This window comes from Barbus barbus, assembly GCF_936440315.1.
Source record: "Barbus barbus genome assembly, chromosome: 32".
NCBI lineage: Eukaryota > Metazoa > Chordata > Actinopteri > Cypriniformes > Cyprinidae > Barbus > Barbus barbus.
Genome location: NC_136760.1, coordinates 20,053,030 through 20,076,464, shown reverse-complemented (window position 1 = coordinate 20,076,464; position 23,435 = coordinate 20,053,030). Strand labels below are relative to the sequence as shown.

The window sequence follows — 23,435 nt, the reverse complement described above, 5'->3', positions numbered from 1 at the left end:
GTCCCTGACATTTTGCAATTTATATCACTTAAGTTGTTAAGTGACAGCTTGACACGATTTGATAATGAAAGGGTGTTGAGTTTCATTGCATTGTCTGACAGTCTCTCATACGTTTTTTATTTTGTTTTATTTTTTGCAAAGCAAAGAGTTTTTTATAAATGTTTTACAAATTTATAATCTAAAATTTAAAGAAGCAATTACAGTTTAGATTCTTAAAATAATCTTTTGTCAGTGTAATTATGGTAATGTTAAAATAAACTAAAATTCAATAAATGTTGAGATTTTGAAACAAATACAAAATATTATTTATAATTGTTTTTTATAAATATAACTACTATTTATATAGACCATTTTTTTAAATCATGTGTATTATTAATCAACATATCTCATTCAGAATGTATCTCATTAAATGTATTTATAAATTACTCTCTAATTCAAAGATTGTAATATTGTCTTTAAAATGCATCTATTATAAAATTTATTTTTATTATAGTTAATTGAAAAAGTTAATGTAATTTCTTTGGCATCAAAATAAATTCACATGTTATTTGCAGAGGTCTTTTTACAATACGAGTTTACCTTGTAGAATCAGTGGAAATGATTTTTAGTCAATGTTCTTAATAGTATTACATTTATTCGATTATGTATTTTTCTCCTCATTATTTTATTTTATTTAAAAACATTAAGAATGACTGTAAATTTAGTCTCATGTTCTAGTTTTTGATCTTTTATGGCTGCGTTTGTGTTTTCATCATTGTGGTGGGTGTTTGCAGGCTGCCGGTCAGCGGTGGCCAAACTGCTCGTTTACTTAAGAAATTGCACGTGTGACAGAGGGGGGCCGTGGGAGCGTGGCGGTCCGGCTGAATAGAGGGAGGGGAGGCAATTAGCTGCCACGTTGCCGGGGCTCTTTTACTTGTCAGGCTGGCTTTTGTGTGAGTCTTGTAGAGGACATTCCCAGGGTTTTGTTTTGGCATTTAGGGCCGAAGGACAGCAGCCGAAAAGCGGCGAGGAGAAAGGGAGGGAAAATTTAAGTGCTGAAAAACAGCATGTGCACTTTTTTCAGTTTAAAAAAATGTAGGTCATTTTGTTGTTTTTCTTTTAAATGTATGAGAAAAACTAAATTGTACAAAATAATTTCAGATGTAATGACAGTTGGTTTTAGATTTTTGGCAGTGCATTTGTAAATTTTAAATGGAAAAGTTTAAAATATTGGGATATTTGTGGCTACATAAAAATTAAATTTGAAAAAAAAAAAAAACAAGGGAAATGATACACATTTTTCGATTGTGATAAAACAGATGGAAAGCTTTTAATTAGTTATTTCAATTTTTTTTTTTTTTTGTGAAGAATGTGAATCCAGACAGAAAAATTATTTAAAGACAGCAAAGTAAAATAAAAAATGCACACAAATAAAAGAAAGGATTTGTGGAGTAGGTGCACCAAAGGCCTTTGCAGTTTTGTCAGGGCAAGGCCATCAAGAGTTAAATGTGGGAGCTTCTTTATTCCCCTAAAAAAGAAAAAGAGGGAATAAAACAATAGAAACAAGACCCCACATTGATGTCACATCCATGTCAAAACGGAGACAAATAACTTTCTCCCCTTTTCTTCCGTCCTCCCCCGGATGGTGGGCTTAGAGAGGGGACTGTCAGAATCACACAGCTAAGTGACTGCTTGCCACACTTTGCTGATCTTGCCCTCCCTTTGTGGATGTTGTTTTCTCTTGTCTTTTCTCTCGCATGCTCTCTCTCTTTCTGTCTTCTTCTCTTGCCTTGCTCGCTTTACCTTGTTGTAGTCAAGGCTTTTCAAGCTGCTAGTTCGTCTTTGGGCATCCTGGAGGCACTGCAGAACCCACAAACACACACACACACACAAACTTGGACAGACACATGCACAACCATAATAAGCTTTTTTTCCTAGTGGTTTTTCATGTTTCTTTGCTTATGGGAAGACATCTCTGCAGCTCTGATAACCATCAAGTGAGATTTCTCTTCATCTTTTTTTTAAAAAACGTATCACTTTGAGCTGGACCGACTGACCACTGAAGGAAAACCTGACGGAGAAATGAGTGATTTTCCACCGGCGGAGGACAGGCCTTGCCCGATGTCCTGAGACGCAGCTCTCACTGTGATCCGCAAAAGACCCACTCCAAAAGAAAAAAAAAAAATACGAACAATGGTGTGCGCGTGAACTTCTGTGTGTGCGACCCTCTGGTGTGGGACACACACATGCGCCGGCTCAAACACAATAGCAGTTTTGGGAAAGAAGCTAAGGTTGAAAAATAAAAAGAAGAGAGGGAAGAAAAGAGAAATACTCTTATTCGTTGGCGGGAGTGAGAGGTGGAGGACAGGGGAGGGCTGCAGCGCTGCTCATGTACCCGAGAGAAGGCCTTTCACTGGGGCTGGAGGAGAGGGGAGGAAAGACTGGCTCTCTGGCCTCTGGGCTGTCTCTCCTGCAGCAGGTTGGCTGCTGGCAATTCAGTCTTAATGCCTGGGTAAGTGCTCAGCGCTAATACACACGCTGTTTTCACACTCCTGTGACCTTTTTAAAATCTGCTCTCTGCTTTGGTTACACTGACCCTGTGCCAGGACTGTGGTAAAGGATGCACTGTCATTTTATTTGCTTCAGAATGGCTTAAGATGTCTGTGAATGTGTGTGTGTGTGTGTGTTTCATAATAGAGAGAGATTGATGGATGTGGCATTTGAAGATGTGCATTTAGTTAAAAAGTGCCTCATCAAAGGTTGTTGGAAGTCAAGTCATAATATATGAACAATATGATTATAGCATAAGTATTATTGGTGTTTATTTTCAGCCTGTGACTTTAATTTGCATTTAAGAAAATGTGTTCTGTTGTCATTTCATTTTTCTTTATTGCTTTAAATTGACAGAAAAAAAATCTTTAATTTACTCAATGCTTAAAATGCATTCATAATTATTTGTTAAATAATCCTGCACGTTTATGTTGCTTTCAATTACATTACAAGCAATATTACACTCATTTCTTAATTTTTTAACCACTTGAGAGAGTTTTCTGTATCATATTTGATTTCTATGAAGGAAGCGAAAAATTGGCACCATGTTTTTCTGTATTGAGAACAGAGGAGGGAAGTTGCTATTTATATTTTCATAGAGAGTCATAGTTAGGCATTTGTTTTGTTTGTATGCATTTGTGTGTGTGAGCGGTGGGCGGATGAGGGTTGTTATAGTGACGGTGACATCATCATAGTTCCACATTCTTTTGAAGTTCTTCTGTCTCATTTCGAGCTTTCTTTTCCGAACGGCACACATTGGCTGCATCTGTTTCTTGCTCATTTGAACATTCCCATACATAAACGAGCGTGGATGTTTTCTGCATTGTGTCCACTGTGCCTGGATGCGAGCCATTGGCACGTACGCTTCTCGAGTTCAAGTCCTTTTTTTTGCTTGCTCTGGAATTTCGCAGGCCTGAGAGCCCCTCTATCCATCATGAGGATGTCACACCCCCTGCTTGTCTCCCCCCCCCACCCCCCACCCCAGCCCCACTACAGCTCATTAGAGCCCACAAGCTCCAGTGACAACTCAAAATATCATGCCGTAAAGCGGAGAGAGGCGCTCGGGCCCTCAGGGGCCACAAGGTCACCACCTTCACATTTTGTCTTTAAATTGCTCTGCAAGGTGCCACCAAGCGGAAATGCAGCGCCAACAGCTTTTTCTTGCTGCTGTCCGGCCCTCTGTCTTCCTCTCTCTACAGGCCTCTCACAGAATAACCAGAATAACCAGAATAAATAATTTCACTATAACCAAATATTGTGATTTTTTTTTTCTTCTTCTAATAATCAGCTAAGATTTGCTTACTATAATTGATCTGTTTTTTTTACAATTATTTTTATGATTTATTTAAATTATGATTTATTATGAAAATTTAGATAGTAAATATATATTTTTCTAACTATGTTCTGCGCTTAATCATTTAATTGTCTAAATAAAACACTTTCACACTCACTATGAAATTATTATTTTTTAACTAATTTGTGTAAGAATCATCTGATGTAAGATATACTTAATATCTTGGTCCTTGTACATTTTAAAATATGAGTATTATGATTTATTTAAATGATGATTTATGGGAATTTATATATTAAATGTTTTTCTACGATCTTCTGTTCTGAAATATGTCTAAAATAATATAATGCCATTTTTAAATTATTTTTGATTTGTTGTAAATTTACCCTGTAAAGTGGCCTTGAGTTTTTGCGAAAGGCGATATATAAATTATAAAAATAATATGTATATAAGAATAATAATAATAATAATTCAAATTAATTTCACACTGTTACTAAATTGATAGAAAATCAACAATTTGTTGCTCAAAAGGAGTGGGAACCCTGATATATTCTTTCTCTTAAGTGACAATGTGTATTTTGTGAGTATAAAAGTCATTCTTGTCATAGCTAAAAAAACTTAAAAACTGTCTGAAGATTTGCGTGTGTGTGTGTGTATGTGTGTGTGCGCACATTACTTTGTTTGTGAACGAGGGAGGAAGAGAGAGTGAAAGACAGGATTTGATAGACGCTGCATCAAAATGAGTGTGACATGCTCTTCTCAGACAAACAGGCCTCTCCATGGCCTGTCCATTAAAACAGGCCAGGCTTTTGTAAGACCACCACTAGGGGTCATGACCCCAAGCAGAAACTGTCAATCTCATTGGTTCGGAGGAGGGTACGTATGTCTACAGATTTACTCAAACACTCAATGGGTATACAGATTCGTTGACACACATTAAGAGTATTTTATATTGACCTCATTCAAACATATCTACAAATTGCCAGTTTGCTCAGGAAATCACCTCATCTGGAAATCAGGTTTTCTTTTTTAATATTATCATTATTATTTACCTGGTTATGTGAATTAGTCCTTTAGCCTTTTTTCCTCTGTGTAGTTGTGATGGTTGTGGTGGGAGGTATTGGCAAACGATTAAACAGGAAGTAGCCCGCTTTCTTTGCACATAATAGGGAAAAAGACGCCCACATATTTTCTTTGTGTTCCTTGTGTGGGTTATTGTGCGTCTCGCTGGACCTCCGTGTGTCAGTCTCTAAACTCAATGAGTTGTTTAGAAGTAGGGTTTTAAAGAACGCTTATTCTGCGATTGTTAGCGTCCGACAGTATGCGGTTGTCCGATGAGAATGCACGGGCGCATACGTAGGTGGTCTAACTCACTCCCCAGAGTTGCTAGAGACAATTAGCCATGTCTGGAAGAACAGGGTAAAGCAATCGTACAATAGCAACGGGGTCAATAGAGCCAGATTTATTGTGAGGCTTTTCTTAAGACTGAAGACTTAATGGACTTGAATAGCACTCAGAAGGGGAATTGTTTGAAGAATGTGTTTTTGTATGGTGATTATCATGTTATTTTTGTCCCGCTGTGTGTCAACAAAGAAAAACCAAACTTGCGTGCAAGGTCTAAACGCAGGTCCACGTTTTTAGCAGTCATTTAGCAGGGGCGTTTCTCCCGTGCGAAGAATAAAAGTTAAAGAAATGCCATTTCTAGCTATTCCGATCGACCTCCTTTTTTCTTCTCGGGGTCTTGCTGATCCGTTCAGGTGAAGAAGCGGGCAGAAACGCTACTGTAGCAAGCCGCGATAGCGTGCTGCGCTCCCCAGAAGCCAGATAAACGGGATGCCCGGCTATTATTCGTGTGGCTGTGTGGCGTTTGAAAGGGGTTCTGTTAGGCCCAGTGACTGTGATGTAAATCATTTGGCTTGTCTCTGGGTGAATGTGGCCGCAGTGGACAGCCATTTGGAGCTGTCCCTCAATGGAGAGGCCCTGGACAAAAGAACTCATTTAAATGGCTACTAAAGCCTTTCAGCGCAGGGAGAATTGACAACATTCTTTCACATCATTACTGAGGGGGAGGTTATGGGGTAGCTTGTGGTGGAGGGGTGTGCGGCACCATTCCCTTAATGGCAAACTCGTCAGCTGTGTTTGGCAGCTGTCATCATCCCCGTCTGTTTTTCTGATGACAGGTCTTTCTTTTTAAAATGTATTTTTATATCTTATCTCTCTAGTTGTTTTTCTCCACGGCCTCCTGCTTTCCTTTTTCCATTTCTCTTTCTGTCTCCACACTGTTTTCTGCTCTCAGGGGCCCCGAAAACGTCCCCAGAGCCCCTTTTCTTTCCTCGAGCTGCTCTGTTCAGTTCATTAATCTTTCATTGGGAATATGGCAGAGCGGAACGCCCCCAATGCTGGAAGTGGCCTCTCTCTGTGCCTGTTTAGAGGCCCTGGATGGACACTTCAACCTCTCAGACCTGGGCCCTGGTGTCCTTCCTATTCTCAAAGCTCCGATATTTTAGTCCTGACAAAAGGATGGCTCACCTCTGCTTTTATAAAATGTCCTGACATTCAGCACCATTGTTTTTTTAACAATATCTCAAGTGCTGGATTTAATTTGGCACGTTTTAAATAAAGACAGGCCCCTATGTCCCCTTTTCCGAATGTGCTGCGGGACATGCACAGCTGTCAATCAGATGCTCAGGAGCCTCAAAACCCGTATGTATGCAAACAGCTCATGGTGCGAGATGTTTTCCTGTCAGTCGGCTCGGTTTGCGCCGATTTATGCAGCGTCTATGGAGGCAAATCCCAGTCCACGTGTGGCCCGTCAAATCTACGGCACGGCAGTAATCTGGTTAGGTCACGTGTACTGGGAATACACTAATGCCAGGCCATGCCTCAGCACCTCTCTGCTCGGCTGTAATCTTGGGTAATTGAAAATGGGGCCTGTGCCACTTAAGAACACAAAGAGCAGATTACATAGCTAAAACCAATTTGACCAAAATGCAGAAATGGATTTTCTCTCTTCCCCTCCACCCCTCCTCTACTATCTTTTATAATGCAAACTCTTTCCAAAACCAGACCCTGAAGGAAGAGGAAGGGGTGGGAGCAAGAGATGTGGGTAGCTCAGAAAAAAAGGAGGGAGAGCGAGAGTGTGCTTAGATTGGGTGTCATTTGGTTTATTAGGTGGTTTCGGTGATTGTTTTTTGGTCAGAGACACGTAATGCAATCAGGCACTGTGTCTTTTATGTATCCAGTGACTGTTGAATCAATAATGTGCATGTCTGAAAGTGTTTTTAATTACAAACCACACTGTTCTGAGAATGGGCTTGTGGTTTGTGATGGACGCAGAGTTCAAATGGAGGCGTCGGTGTGTTTCTGCCTCAACCCAAACATGTATTAACAGCTTCTTCTTTTTCTTCCCACCCCCTTCCCTCTCTTTTTCTGTTTCTTGCCAGTCTAATAAGGTCCCCGTGGTACAGCACCCTCACCATGTGCACCCGCTCACACCTCTGATCACCTACAGCAATGAGCACTTCACACCTGGGAACCCCCCTCCACATCTACAGGCAGACGTGGACCCCAAAACAGGTACATATGCATGCACGTCTTCCTTTACATTCATGAATTTCAAAACCGGCAGGACGAAACCCAAGGCTAACCTTCAGGCCTGGTTAACTAACGCACGGTGCTGTCACGGTTACACTGTGTGATCTCGCCAGTCTGCATTCACAGCTACCTGTTAAGATGCATCCGAGCGTTTCGGAGTCGTCTTGGCTCAGGGCCAAGGTTGCATCCCTCCTTTTGTGTGCATGTTGAGATGGAGCTGTTGACCTGCGTCGGTTAAGCCAGTGGTGCCACTTGACTTCTGGGAGTTGTAGCTCTGTTCCTTAACTGCGGGATCCCAAAGCTATTCTTGTTCTGATTTGTAGAAACAAAATCTCAGTTTTTGCCCCCTTTTTGATGACGCACAAATCAGACAATTGTGAAATCTGTATTTCCCAACCAGGATGAAAACTGTATGAGCAGGAGGTTTACCAGGAAACTCGGTTTGAAGGCTTATGTTGTATCTGTCAGGATTCTCATCTCAAAACACATATTTCTGTTCAGGTGTAATGTCATTTGGTGGTATGTTTCAGAAGCAGATTATTCCACATAGAGGCATTTTCCTCTTCTGCAACACTGTACAGTTGAACAGCTGCTCTTCAAAGCTGTCGACAACCTGCATGTGGATTTTAGAGAAGCTTTTTCTGCTCTCATAACAGACCTTATCACTAAGGGCCTCTTTAAGGACTCAGAGACTGTTTAATGTGCTGCTTAATGGCTCGCTTAATTGAGTTTAGAGTTTAATTAATTAACAAATTGTATTAAGACCGCTGTACGCAGTGCCAATGTGCTGTGGAGGCATTGTTTTCCTTGTTCTGTGCGGCTAACATTTTTACACTCGTTTTAGTCGTTTACCTTTTAGAATGACTACTTTTGGGCAGCATCAAGTAGACAAAATTGGAAGTACACTGAGTCAGTCCTTATTAGCTAATGTTTTTTTTGTTTTTGTTTTTTTGTCATTCACATTGTTCGCAAAACTTATGCTATTGTAATGTGGTTAATTGGCCGTTAAACTCTAAAACCAATATTGGGACTGTTTCCACAATTGAACAGACATACACCGTTAATGTGTCAGTCTCTCTTAACATGCTGCAGTGTTTGCGTTGTTGACTTGTGAACCTCAATTATCGCCCGTTGTTAATCCTCTGATTCGATAGACAAATGTGACAGGGCTCTGTATTTTTTCTCCTCTCCCCCGTGTGCCATACAACATCGTGGCTGCCTCCACAAGCTTTGATCAGAACGTGTGATTTAGAGCTGTGCATGTGAGCTCAACCTCCTCCCTCTCCCACCTCCCTCTGATGTTGACTTTGTTCAATTGTGTATCTCACAAAGGATAAATTTAACACTTAAACTTCATCGGGGAATTTCTGTGTCAGGACAAGAGCAGGAACATTTTCACACCGTTCACATACACATCTCTCTCCCTCTCCTCATTCTCTTTTCTGCATTTTTTTTATATTTCTCTTGCAGGAATCCCAAGGCCTCCACACCCTTCAGATATATCCCCCTACTACCCCCTGTCACCTGGCACTGTAGGCCAGATTCCCCATCCGCTAGGATGGTTAGTACCACAGTAAGCAGCCCAATTTTATTCCTCTTCTTTCATCTTTGTGATGCTGTTGTGTTACAACATGATGCACAGTGAGGTCCAAAGTCTGTTTAATTATTTACTATTTAATATGTATTTTTACTATATATAAAAACATTTCAATCTTAAATAAAATATGTAATTAGAATAAAATATTTAAATTCTATCAGTGCTTTTTTTTCTTCTTCTTTTATACAGGTTTCAGTTTGATTATGAATCACAGATCCCAGATTTTTATGGAGGAATCTGACTTTTGGGCACCACTTTATATATTATGACTTATTTAAGACCGCATTTGTTCAAATATGTTGCACTTTGCCATTGTGTATCTTATATTTGCCAGGCCTCCGTCCGCCTTGCTGTGGGCCTCTGGGTATTTAAGATGCAGTTTGAGACTTTGGCCATCGCAGAACACAAAAGCTAACTCTTAACCCTCTGTACAGTTTATACATTCTGGAAAGGCACCGCTGGGGCCCACAGCAATGCACCCATGTCTTTCTTCATCCCCTAAACTCTAAATTGCCTCTTTGTGGCAAATACTATTTTGCATGTCTCTGTATTGTCCAATTAGAGTAATGAACTGTGATTGCCAGTATTTTACCCACAATTCCACACGGGGGCTCTCCCCTGGTAACTCTTGTCAACACTTGTTAATATGACAAAAGGCTACAAATTAAGCTCTGTTAATTTAATGTTTTCTCACCGCGATCTAAATACCGAGAGAGGCCCCAAGCGCAGCCACGGCCCTTTGATTCTCTGCACTTTATTTTGGTATAAATTTACATTCATTATTGTTTGTCTTTGGATGTGTAGACCTCAATTAGCGTGATGGCTCCATTAAAGGGGCCGGTGCTTCGTCTTTAATTAGCACAACAAAACACCTAGTTTCAGCTCAGGGAGAGGGGCCTCCATCGACACCAAGCGCAGGGTTATGAAATTTAATTAGCCATTCCTATCAGATTTGTGGCATTCAGATTGTTCAGAGTTTGCTTCCCTTTGATCTGCGCTCTGCAATCCCCTAGATTTTTGTTCTGATCAAATGAGAATAAAGCTGCCTGCATAGAGAGTGCTTTTTTCTCTTTTTTCATGCCTTCCTTTACCTCTCTTCCTTTCTTCTTTTCCTAGGCAAGGTCAACCAGTTTACCCAATCACGACGGGAGGTTTCAGACACCCCTACCCAACTGCCCTCACTGTCAATGCGTCCATGTCAAGGTGAGTTGAGCCTTGGGACGTCCGACTCGCTGAGAACGCGAGCGTGTCAAAACCCTTGCAAACTTCTCCCTTAAGGAGAGACAGCTCTCGCCTCAGTGTTCAAAAAGACGGTCCCGTGCGATCCGCTACGTATTAAAATATTAATTATTGTTATCATTTTATAATGAGACCCCTAAAGAACGTTTACCCCGACTGAATGGCAGAGAACGAGAGAACTGTCAGTTTAATTACGGTCACATGCAGAAGTAAAACGCTGCAGATTTCGGGGGCTGTTGTTGGACTCTGAGCGAGAGCTTTGTGTGGCCCGTTGGGGTCTGGTTCAAGTGGCGATTTGGACGCAAATGTCCCCAGGAGAGCACTAATGTTGTGTGTGTGGGGGGATTGTGGGATATGCATGTGAGCGTTTGTTTGTTTTAAGTGTCACAGTGATTGCTCCCTTGTGATTGTTACTCATCTGTTATGTGAGAAGTGGGAGGTATTTGCTGTAGATGACAAATCTCTGCTTGCTTTGTAGTCGTTTAAACATAAAAGTGAGATGCAAACAGCTTAATTTGGTGGTCACCTTGTTCTACATTTACTCGGCCTTTCCCCCTAATCGGAAACATATGATACTCTTTTCACAATGATGATGAATGTGAAGATAATGATGATGATGATGGTGGTAGTGCTGAGACTAGCCAGAGAGGCACAGAGGCAGATCTGGTTTATAGTTTCGAGAAATGTAGACCAACTCAAGCCCAGCCTGTGTCTCCAGACAGGGACAAACTCTTGTTTAATTGCAGAGTGATTGGAAAAGCAGCTCTGGAGGCCTGGCGAGCTTAGACCAGAGGACGTTGATGGATAAATGTGAGCAGGGAGGGAGGAATAGGGAGGGGTTTTGTGCGCCTTAAACACTGCGTATTTTTGAAGGGAGATAAGCTTTGGAGAAGATACTCAAAACTCAAAGAAATGTCCCATCCAGTGTTTCTGTTCAGGACATTAGGATGTTTAACATGCTGAAACATTGGGCCCTCATTCATGAAACACGAGTGGAAACAAATCTGTGATTTGTGCAAAATTTGTGTCATTCTTGCGTAAGTCCTTTCATTAATATGAAAAATGTACTCGAATATGACCGGTTTGATGACCAGTTCATCCATTAAAAAAGCTGAAACAAATTATGTTTGCGTAATTGTATATTTTCGTGTACAAAGTATAATTATGAACAATTTATACATGAAATTACATTTTTTTTTTTATCAAAAATGAGAATGAATTTTTGTGTGAATCATTCATAAAATTTCTCATTGATGCAACAAATCTAGTAAAATTTGCTTTACAAACAGTTCACTCTTATGTACATTGACAAATTTATGCACAAATGGCTTTACGAATGATTCATTCATGAAATGAGCAGAACAAATTTCAATAAAATCTTAAAGAAAAACAACTAAAATAAATGCAAATAAAATAATATATGCAAATAAAAAAATACCTAAGAATAGCTTATGAACAGTTTATTCTTGAACCGCAAATTACTTCATGAAACATGAGCAGAACAAATTTCTTCGTAAGTAAATCATAAAACAAAGTAAATTATCTCGGTGAATGCAGCAAATTTACACAAGAATATTTAAACAAACAATTAACATTGATTCAGCTTGCGTGAGTAAATGAGGGCCAGTCTCACACTTGCATCTAGTATATTTTCATCATCCTCACACAGTTTAAAGTGGTCAGGCCAAACATAACAGCTCTGAAACACAATATTTAGCTCTGCAGTGATGATCAGAGAGCATTGGCAGCTGCTCTGCTTATGAGCACAGGGTCTTTGCAGCTGGTCCCGACTCTTAAAGGTCCAGTTTTATTAACAGCTGACTCTGAAACCAAGGCTTCACACATTTGACACCACCAGCTTTCACCCTGTGTGTGTTTTGAGGTCTCGGCTCCATAGAAAAGTCGTTTGTACCCTGCCAAAACCTGAAATGAGCCCATTCTGCCTGCTCCGACGTCAGGCGCCCGTGCGGGTCTGCAGCTTCTGCTCCGGCGCTGGACCTTCACTTAAGTGACAGCTGATTCTGTTCTAATGAGGCCTTTATATTGTGATCATCCTATTTCCAGTGCAGGCTAATTGAATCTTCTGAATGGGGCTAGGGGGATTGGTGATGTGCTGGGGAAGAGCTAATGCATTTTGATAATCTGTAATTGAATTAGCATAGATTAATAAATGGTGGTCTTGTGTCTCTGCGGAGGGAAGGTGCTTTAGCATGTTTGTGTCAAAACCGGCGGCGTCCGCTGTCATCGGCCTCCTGCGCAAAATAATGAGCACCAGGAAAAGGTTTCATTAATTGTGTTTATGGTTTTTCTGTGAATAAAGAGGGCAAGAGAGAGGGAGGGGGAAGTCTTGCTGTGTCTTCTTTCACAGTCAGTGGACGAGAACTCCAGGAGGCCTCGGGATTAAGAGACGCCCATATGTTGCTCTCCGGTGCCTGTCTTCGGCTCAGAGATTCTGATGGCCCTATCTGCCGCCATTTATTATGCAGTTAGCACACAGGGCTTGATATAGCGATCTGCTTTTCACCCAGATAACACTTCAGCCTCCTAAAAAATACATTTCAGATCACGAACGGCACGGACTCGGATCCGGCAAATGAGCTACATAGTTTTGGTAATGGGGTTGGAGTCGAACAGGTGTATCGGCCATCCCGGGTGACAGGGGAAGGAAGTGTAGGCCCCTCGGCCTCTGCCCATTCCTGCTCTTTGATATGTTCCTCCGCTCCCATCCCTTCTTTTTCGGTGGAGGAAGAGAAAGCGAATGACAGACAGAGCGCACCGGCGGGGTCATTATACATTAAACAGGTGCCGAGGCCATCGCTCCGATTGGTAATTAAATGGCACTCACTGACACTGCTGGTGTGGAAGAAGATTTAACCATTGGACCCTGCAGGGGCCCTTCTCGGCACACCTCTCTGTCTCGCTCTTCCCTCAGCAGGGCTAAATTGGTGGCAGGCTCCGCTGCGTGCTGATGAGCAGAATGATGCCCGGCGCTTCAAAGGGATGGCCGTCATGTTTAAACCATAACCTGGGCCTCGCTATGGCAACAGAGGCACGGGTGGGAGCGGCGCTGATGGGACAGTCAGGGGGAAAAGGAGGGAAAAAATTGGATGGCGGAACAGAGGAAATTTTAACAAGTATGCAAGACCAGTAAGAGGAAAAAAATAGGTGGGGGCTAATGATCACGCGGCTGCAGCCACAGCGCCGGTCCCCCCTCGGTAGAAACGGACGGGCGGCCCGGATGACATGGCACAAACACAAATGTGTCAGGGATGAAGGGAAGAGAGAATAGGAGAAGAGAGATTGGGGGGAAACACAGTCCCCAGAGAGAACCTCCAACAGAAACTAGTTGTTCCTTGTGAGTTTACGCTCATCATTATATTCTGGCTCCAAGCCATATAGCCACACTCAAGCAGATAATGAGCTGTTTGAAAAAAAGAATTATTCTTTCTCTCTTTTTTTCATCATCCTTCATTCTTTCTCTCAGATTTGTGTACGGCCATGCACAACTGGGACACACTACACCACACACACACACTCTCAGGCACAGATATGTTTATTTGTACACTCAGGAATTGTGCGTTCCTACAGATCTTTATATAATGCTAGGGGATGATATTATAGATAAGTCCTTCAATCTGCCAGGGGACATTTTAGTTTGTTTTAAGGAAAATAATCAAATTGCGAATAAATGAGAAGAAAATGACCACCATAAATGGTCTTGAAATTACAAAAAATATTATTTTGAATCAGAAAAATGCTCATGAAAACAATCCGACCCTATTTAATTTATTCATAAATATTTGTGGTATGTGAGTCATTAAAACACACTGTTCATAATATTTTGTCAATGTAGTATTTTCTCCACCGCTGAAATGAACAAGGCCATGTAGCTGGAAGATTATATCCCAGTCAAATCGAAATATTTTGATGTATCTTAATGTTTTTTTTTTTTGGTCTTATTTATAATAAATTGTCATATGTTGTTTTTGAAGAAAACAGTTGTCAAAAAGAAGATCTAAGAAGAAAAAAATATGATCTAAGAATATTATAACCCACTTTTTATGATTCAGTCAAATGTTGATGTTAAAGACAATATAAAAATAATGTTTTGATCATTACTATCATCAGAGCATGTTTATTTTGCTTGCGTGTAAAAAATATTTTAATAATATTAACCAATAATTTAATCATAGCCCACTTTTATGGTGCAATCAAATCATTATGGATACATTTATATCCTTCCCAAAATTCACTCCATCTATTTTGTTTGATTTCGAAATGCATCGCATTTTGGAACTAAAATGCTTTTTGTTTCATGACACGTTCTAGATTTAGGATTTGTCATTTATTGCCGTTTCCCTTTTCCCACATAACAGATGTAATAGGTTACTGCTGCTTTGTCTTTATAGCCAGTGATGTGTCAAGATTTTAGCTCATAGTCAGTGCTTTGCTCTGTGAATGTGTGTGTCCATCCATCATTTCACCCGTGTCCACTCTGACGATTTACACAGTCTTTTCTCCTCCAGGTTCCCTCCTCACATGGTGCCCCCCCACCACGGTTTGCACACCACAGGGATCCCCCACCCAGCCATCGTCACATCCAACGTCAAGCAGGAGTCCTCTCACAGTGACATTGGCTCCCTCAACAGCTCGTGAGTTCACTTTACACTTTTCAGTTCTCTATTAATCCAATGCCATCACAAGCTGGTATGCACAGGCTAACATCTTATCCCTCCCATTCGCAGGAAACATCAGGATGCGAAAAAAGAGGAGGAAAAGAAGAAGCAGCCACACATAAAGAAACCTCTGAACGCGTTCATGCTTTACATGAAGGAAATGAGAGCCAAAGTGGTGGCAGAATGCACACTGAAAGAGAGCGCAGCTATCAACCAGATCCTAGGCCGAAGGGTGAGCATCTCAAAGTAGCAGCAGACTGTCTCAACTACTAAGACCACAGATTGCAGTGGATAAACACTGCTTATTCACGTTTCTATTTCTGTGTAACTGTAATCTTGCTCAATGTTGCTACTGGGTAAAAGTACAATACCAGGGGAAGGGGAAATGTTAATGACAGTGGTTGGAAACACTTCCGTGTTGTTTGAGGCTAAAATATCAGTGGTCTCTCTCTCTGTGATGGCCGCAGTTTTGACGGATGTGTGTGTGTGTGTTTCTATATGTGCAGTGGCATGCTCTGTCTCGAGAGGAGCAGGCCAAATACTATGAGTTAGCCAGGAAAGAACGACAGCTTCACATGCAGCTGTACCCCGGCTGGTCGGCACGAGACAACTATGTAAGTTTTTAAGTTTTCAACAAGTAACATTTGTTTATTCCCTCCCCAGGGGCCGCAGAGCAGTTTAAAGCCACATCTACATGTGTATTGACAATCACCCAACAGCCTTTGGAGAAAACTAAAGCACACAGACCTTATTTTAGGTAGCTGGGCTTCCCCAAACTAGTCTAAAACCAGTAAAACAGACCAGCCTAATCAGCTAAGCCAAGCTGGAAGGCTATTAAGTCCATCCGCTGTACGTGTGCTTTTCCTCATTGCAGTCAGATCTAGTTCTTTCCACTGTTTTCATTAGTATTCCACTGGTTCACCTAAAAAGAGAAAGGCGAGCTGAGATCAGAGTAATTAAATAACCACAGGGCCTAAACGCCTCGCAGCTTTGATGAAAGAGGACATCTCTCTCCTCCGCCAGAAATGGGGAACGAGCGCACCGCTTACTGTTTTGCCGGAGTTTCGCGCCTGACAAACGGCCCCACCGCCCAGCCTGTCAACTCTCCTTGGAGTCTCACCATGGTTCTTGACTCGCCTAGTCAAAGTTCCTCAAGCGGAGCATGATAATCGCTCTGTCCGGGCCCGACCTCGGCCTCAACGCAATCACGGACATGTCCGACGGAACTGTAGCCCGTTTTCGAGGAGGACAAACAAAGTTCTCTCGCTCTACTCTTCCCCTCCAGTAAACAGAGCCGCTCAAAGAAACCTCAAGAGCTTCCAATCGTTTCACAATGAAAGGAAAACTAAGCAGCAGCGAGAGAACACGGAATAAACAAAAGGAGAGCAATAGAAAGATAGGGAAAGTTCTGTTTTGTCCAACAGTGGCATTTCAAACCTTCAGGCTCTTACATGAATAAATAAATCAGTGAAAACGTTGGGCTCTCTTGTTCATTTCATGTCTTGGTCTTTTCTGCAATATAATAACTAAGGTTCCTGTCTATTTCTCTTTTTCTGGCGGGTAACTATCAGGGGAAAAAGAAGAAGAGAAAAAGGGAAAAGCAGGCAGGAGAGGGCAATGGTAAGTGAGCTGCAATTATCTCTCATATTAAAGCAGACCCATCATCTGTCACAAGTGTGACATCTCAAAGATGAAAGTCCTTTTTTTTCTTATCTCTTTTTTGTGCCTGCCTCATTTTGTATATAGCTATGCTACCCAATGCAATATTTACACGATAGACTGCTTGTTATCCCCCTCCCCTCCCCTTGCCCCATGTCGAGCGTTAATAACATTGAATATGCATGATCCCCACCACCTCCTCCCCTCCCACCAGCTGCCCCCCACCCCTTGCCCAGCCCCCCTCCAGCATTTATCGTACTGTGATATGTATGTTTTGAGAGTGTGAGAGTTAATGACCCTTGCGACTGAGTGCCAGCCTCCGAATGTGCCGCCCATGCTTGTGTCACTGTGCTTATGTGGTCGTAACTTTGGGCTGTGCCTGCTGCATGCTTTTTATATACCTGTTTATGTAGTCATAATATAAAAAATATTTTTGTTTGGTTGGTTGCTTGTTTGTTTGTTTAAATTCACCCACATCTTTCAATTAAGGAGGTTTGCTGATTACATTGATTTGATTCACTTGACCGTTCTTCTTTATGATGCTGATTACTGTGAGATATTGTCCAGGAAGTATGCAGAGTAATGTATTTGCGGTCTCTCTCCACCATGGACACCTTTTGAAGGCCTCTGTATCTTGTTCTTTTTTTTTCCAGAACACAGAGAATATTTTCCAAACCCTTGCCTTTCACTCCCTCCGATTACAGGTGCTAATGTCATTTTGAGTCTTAAATTACTAACTTGCTTTTTTACCCCTTTTTTTTTGGTTCTTTATGTATTTGTTTATTTGTGCTTGTGCAGTATATCAAATATATAATGATCTTCCTTTAATGAATAATGCCACTTATTTGCTTCATATATCTTTTATTTGCTAAGCTCAGTTATTCTCTTGAAGAATGTTGCTTTATTTTTCTCCTTTTCAGTTGTTTCCTTTGCTCCATTTTTCATTATACACATACTTTCATCAAAGGATGCTTCTGTGTTAAAAGTCATTTATTATTATGTAAAGAATCCCCGATTTGTTAAACTCTAAGCATGCAGCTGCGGTATGTTTATAGGAAAGACCTCTTTGTGCTAAGAATAACCAGAGATGTTGTTATCAGGGTAAACCTCCTTAATCTACTGCCTTCAGTATAGCTGCCCCTGTGCCTCCAGCATGATTGCGAGCTCTGCCCTGTCTCCTCTTGATCTGCTCCGCTTACAACCTGCCTTCATCCTCCTCAAACACCCGTCTACCCATGACTTTTCCCTGGTGCTGAGGTGGGCTGTTCGAGGGGGGTGAACGTGGACCAGGCCTGATTATGAAGCCGCTTCGTAGTGTCTCCCTGGCTTAAACTAATGCCTCCCTCCTATAGCTCCTCCCTGCTCCTGCTACCTTAACAACCTGTCCCTATCACCTCCTCTAGTCTAGAACAGCCAGAGAATGGCCGGCAGACATGTATCCATATCTGCTCCATCCCGCAACGCTTACCTTTTAACGAACGAGCATTTATTTACCCATAAAGAGCCTTGGTTATGAAAGGCATGCACTGAGTGCTGATGTATTGATTTCTGTCATCATTTACTTTCATATTTGTTTCTTGCCGTTTTTAATTTCTAATTTGTTTGTATTACTAACAAAATATGGTCAATTGCTACTATTTAAATTTATGTTTAGGAAAAAAGACTTTTACAGAGCTCGTCAGATTCATTGGATTCAATTTATTTCTGTTTCCACTCTCTTTTCTGATTTCATCTCTCCTCCGCTGGCTTCCTCTTGCCTTCTTCGTCACATCAGATCTGAGCGCCCCAAAGAAGTGTCGTGCACGCTTCGGGCTCGACCAGCAGAATAACTGGTGTGGCCCATGCAGGTGTGTATTTGGTGTGCCGGCAGGTGTGCTAGAGCAGGTGACAGCTGGGGAACTCTCTCGGTGGTATCTCCTCCTTTCTGGCTCTCTCAGCCTCGCATTCTCTCCACGCCACTTCCTCTGCCAATCAGCTTCTGCAAATCTGGGCGATGGGTTTTGTTTTTCATTGCTAGGTGGGGCGGAAGGGTTGTTTGTGTGGTTATTTGTGTGGTTATTTGTGTGTGTGTGTGAAAAAGGAGTTTGTGTAGTACTCCTTTTTGAATCGAATTGAAAAGAGCCGGGGTTAGATAAAAAGACGGGGTTTATTTCCCTCTGTTAAGGTGGAGGGGTGTGGCCAGAGGGTTGAGAGGAGCTGGTCATGGTAAGTTATTTGAGGAGGCACGGTACCAATGTCCACAGCTGAATCATTTGCTCTAGCGCCATGCCTTTTTGTGTCCAATGACATGTGCTTTTTTTTTTTCTTTCTTTGTTGTGTTTTATGTTCCTCTATGGATAACAGATGCAAATACCCCTAAGAAGTGTCGTGCCTTGTTCGGGCTTGACCAGCTGGGTTTATGGTGCAAACCCTGCAGGTATATTCCCAGCCCCATTCTTGGGGAGAACGTCTAAATTACGATGATGTTGATTTTAAGATGACAAAAAAATCAGCTTTTCTTATTTCGAAACTTTTTCCATGGATTATATTTTCCTACTTCAATCTCTGAGGCCTTGTTACAGTTTATATGTTTTACAAAGACTGTTTCTGTCCTTTTCTGACTTCAGAAACACTTCAGACGAACTGAAATCCTCGGGCAGAAAATAACAAAAGCATAATTACAAAGGCATTGTGGTTCAAATTTCAAGTCAAGTATAAACTTTTGAGATTTTGTATTAGTGTAATTCAGTATTGCTGATGTTTCTGCCCAAGGAACTAATCTGCTATTTTGTACTGTTCTGCCCTGGTCACTTCTGTTAGAACTGTGTGATGTAGCCACTTGTTTTGTGGAGGGTAGGGTTGGGGTGATGCCATCTCATCCCCCCTCTCTCTTTTTTTTCCTCCCCCTCTTCTTCCTTCTCCACTCTTCTCTTATAACCCTTTATTCAGTCCCAACCTCTTGTCTTTCTGTTCTAATACAAGCAGTCTTTGAATTGGGAATATGTTGATGGTAGGTATTTGTTTCTGCTAAGTAATACCCTTTTCTGTGTCATGCTTTTGCACTCTTTCCTTTTCACCCTTCCATCGTGGACATCAGACGTTGTGCTGTTGTGATACTCCACTGTCCGTTTTCTACTTGCCCAACTGTATCCCCTGTTCCATCGATTCCATTATCCTTGCTAGTTTAGAAATCCATCTGATTCTCCAAAATCCACTCCTTTTAGTCTGACCTCCTTCAGGAGCAACAGAAAGCTTCTCAACTTTAGAGTGTATGTGAATCTGAGTGTTGGATGTTGGACGCAGGGTCCAGATTTCAGGTTTGTCATACCTGCCAGTGGAGGGGTAAACTGAAAATGGAAATACTTACATTTTATAACTAAAAAGAAAATTGCTTTAATGCTAAATTTTTTTTAAATTAATGTTTTTTATGAGTTAAATATTGTACGAAAAAAATGCATCTTTCTTTTATAGACTGTTGAATGTCTTTTGATTTGATTCGCTCATGTCAGTTTTTTTAGAGGAAAAAATAACTAGCGTTGTTGTTCGTACTTTTAAGTTGAAACCATGCAATATTTAGCAATTTCTTGAAAACAAATCTTGCTAGCCAGTAACCGTTTTATTTGTTGAGGTTGATGAGGTTGTATTTTTTGCGGGTTAGTGCCGTTCATCAGCACCTCTTGTTATTCAGAGGAACAGCCTGTGCATTTTTTGGGCTGTTCTAAGAGAAACGCTGGTAATTGCGTCTTGATTTAGGGAGCTGTAAGGTTAAAAGACCCCACTCAGCTCTGTTTCCTGACAGATGCATCTGGAGAAATTCCCTCAGAGACTCATAAATCAATAAGGAACACAGTGAGATACTTAGAATCAATATAGCTCTTAAAAAATGGATATTAGCTTATTTGCCGCTGTTTGACAGGCAGTTAGCACCTTGACAGACCCGAACCGTGTTTCGTAGCTGTACGGCACAGAGTAGAGTAGGAGGCGGATCAAATGAACGCATCTCTGCCTCTATTTACCCATCTTTGACCCTGAAGTGCCACGTCTCCTCTGTCTTAAGTCTGTTCTTTGCAGATCCCTGTGGCTGCATGTCGTGCATGCCCACCATAAATATAGTGGGTTTAAGTGGCCATGACAAGATTTCCGTCCTCTTTTTGTAATTTTTCTTCATTGTAGTGTGTATCGACCTCCCTGACTGTCTCTCTCAGTGTCTTTTTTGCACTTTCGTCTGAAACCAACACGCATAAGAGCAGGCAGGGGTATGACTTGAGAAACAATCCTTACCTGGCTGTTATTTTCATGACGAAACCACAAAGAAATTGGCGGTTAATTGAACCTGGTTCTCCCACAACTCTCTAGCTCCCCCTGTCTTTGATTTAATTCCCTTTTATTTTACTCTCTGTATTTCTTGCTCTTTCTTTTCTCTTTTTGGAGTTAGCCTCGGCTGCATCACTGAGCTTGCCCTTTAGGCAGGATAAAGACAGTTTTTGGGGAGGAAGGGGGGGTTGGTCAGGTCAGGTAGGGCAAGGTACACTGAGGTTTTCCCTCTCTCTCTCTCTGTTTCTCGTACTTTCTCTCACCCTATCGTTTCTCGTCTCTCTCACTCTCACTCTCTCTCTCTCTACCCCTACCTTACGGCGCGCTGGCTTGGCGCTGGTGAGATGTGGCTGGCTGGAATGGCTGGCCGTAGGCGTAGCAGACGAGGGAGGGTCCTGACCCGAGCAGAAATGCAAACATGGCACCACGACCTCTGTGCAGAGCGCTCACACACATGTCTTAGGGGCAAGCTGAGAGTAGCGCTTTCTCTCTAACCTCTTACCCCACCATCTGAACTTCCCCCGAAGGAACGCGAGGAAAAAGACAGGAAAAAAGAAGGGAGAAAGAGGAGTGTAATAATTCAAGCTGATGTGTAAACCGGATGGATCCCCTCGCGGTTTGCAAAACCGGGGTGGAGTTCTTTTGTTTGGAGTTGTGTTGTGCCGCCAAAGGAAAACAAAGAGAGATGTAGGCCTCACCTCTTTCATCATCCTCTTTCCTCATTCCGTCTGTTGTCTTCCTCTCGTCCTCCCACTGTCCTGTCCTCTCTGCATGTAATCGTGTGACACCGTGTGAGAGCGAGATGCCTCTGACCCTAATCTCGTCCGGCTCTAGCGTCCATTTTCATGCAGAGTCTGAAAGTGGGTCCGCCAAAAGTTGCTAATGAGATCAGCATGGGTGTCCTGACTTTAAGATATGTGCATTTAAATGGACGCTACGGCTCTGTGTGCTTCGCTCTAAGGTTCAGGCCGAGAGCTTCATTGTGTCCCCTATTGTTTTGTTTTTTTCTTTAGGAGAAAAAAGAAGTGCATTCGCTACATTCAAGGTGAAGGCAGCTGTGCCAGTCCTCCTTCTTCGGACGGAAGCTTACTAGAGTCCCCCCCATCCTCCCCCTCCATGGTCTCTCCCTCCCCGTCCTCGAAAGAGTCCAAACCACAGACTGAACAAATGCAACCTCTCTCACTGACTATGAAACCGCCCCCCCTGCTCTTGTCGTCCCAACACCAACACCTCTCCATGGCTCCACCTTTAGCTCTGTTGGACAACTCCGGGGCGGGCAAAAAGTCCGGCTCGGCACACAACGGCTCCTTGGACACCTCAGACGTGTCGTCATCCCGACCCACAGGCTCCGCCTCCTCCAGGCCCACATCGGCGTGTCATTCCCACTCTCTGCTGTCCAGCTCCGCCACGACGCAACCCCTTTCGCTCGTAACCAAGTCGATAGACTAGCTTCGTTGTTTTTTTTAAACCAGCTTTCTCTGTCTGTCCGTCTGTCGCGCATCTTGTCTTTTTTCATTCTGCGTTCCGATTTTCTTGTTTTTTCTGTGCGATATGGCTTTGAAAATTTAGTTAATTCTTTATCAAAGTTCATTGGTCAATATTTGACCTGTCATTATCGAAAAAAAATGAAATTATTATGATTAAATATTGATAATTAAATACACTAAGTTGTAGAGTATAGCTTTGTGAATCTGCCAAATTTTTTATGAATTTTTTGGGTTCGTTTTTGTTAATGTTTTGCTTTTTGTTTTACAGCTATACAACAGAAAAATGCATAAATGTTATGTAGTTTTACATAGACATGTTTAAAGACAGATATACAAAGTAGGTGAGGATTCAGTGAGCCCTTTTCTCAAAGAATTGGTTCTCCTTCATTATTTGTATTAAATACGAGCTTGTGAACCAATCATTTTACAGCTGTCCAAAACTCAGAGGGCACGAGGACCGTGGAGACACCTCTCCGACTGAGGAACAACTTTAATCGTGATTAATCGTTACATGTTCTTGTTTAAATGTACAGAAATATGGGGGGTTACTGTGTTAATATGCATTGTTCCATTGCGTTGTCCGTTTTACCTTTCTTTTTTGTTGTTGTTTACCAGGGGGAGGGAGGTTGACTCGGGTTGGGGTGGGTGGACTCGATTGGATGGGTTTTTTGGGGTGGGAGGGTGGGTGGGTTTTGGGATATTCAATACAAACTGTCACAATGCTAGGACCAGTAGTATTTATTGCTTTAGAGATTGCTTGTCGTATCTTGTATGTTGTCCCTTTTTGAAATCTTTTCATTTTCTTAATACATTGTACAAATATTCTTTTTCTTAACGTAAGCAACTTATATATATATATATATATAAATGATCCATTTTTACAAGGAGGTTTTGAAGTTTCAAATGTTTTATTGTTTTGACATTAATTTTATTTTTAATTTTAATTTTTTTGTTGTTTTCTTGAAAACCAGGATTCCACCTAAACTACAGTGTAGATTCTCAAAAAAAAAAACTAAAAATGCAAAAAAAACAAACAAAAACAACAATGAACAGACGTATGCACAACTTAA

At 41.7% G+C, this 23,435-nt stretch overlaps 1 protein-coding gene across 9 annotated transcripts in view; it reads left to right on the top strand.

Annotated features, from left to right (window-relative positions):
* Positions 1-22,496, top strand: part of LOC306852631 (transcription factor 7-like 2) — a 79,570-nt gene extending 57,074 nt beyond the window's left edge. For 2 of the 9 annotated variants that reach the window (XM_079389621.1, XM_079389624.1), the window contains 10 exons: positions 7,264-7,396; positions 8,885-8,987; positions 10,128-10,214; positions 14,762-14,902; positions 14,996-15,158; positions 15,433-15,540; positions 16,498-16,546; positions 17,239-17,289; positions 18,929-19,001; positions 21,892-22,496. In XM_079389621.1, the coding sequence (XP_079245747.1) occupies positions 7,264-7,396; positions 8,885-8,987; positions 10,128-10,214; positions 14,762-14,902; positions 14,996-15,158; positions 15,433-15,540; positions 16,498-16,546; positions 17,239-17,289; positions 18,929-19,001; positions 21,892-22,327 (1,344 nt within the window). In that variant the 3' untranslated portion in view covers positions 22,328-22,496. Of the gene's footprint in view, positions 1-7,263; positions 7,397-8,884; positions 8,988-10,127; positions 10,215-14,761; positions 14,903-14,995; positions 15,159-15,432; positions 15,541-16,497; positions 16,678-17,238; positions 17,290-18,359; positions 18,433-18,928; positions 19,002-21,891 lie in introns of those variants that run through there. The other 7 variants (XM_079389620.1, XM_079389619.1, XM_079389622.1 and 4 more) reach the window with 6 other exon arrangements.
* Positions 22,497-23,435: the final 939 nt, after the last annotated feature.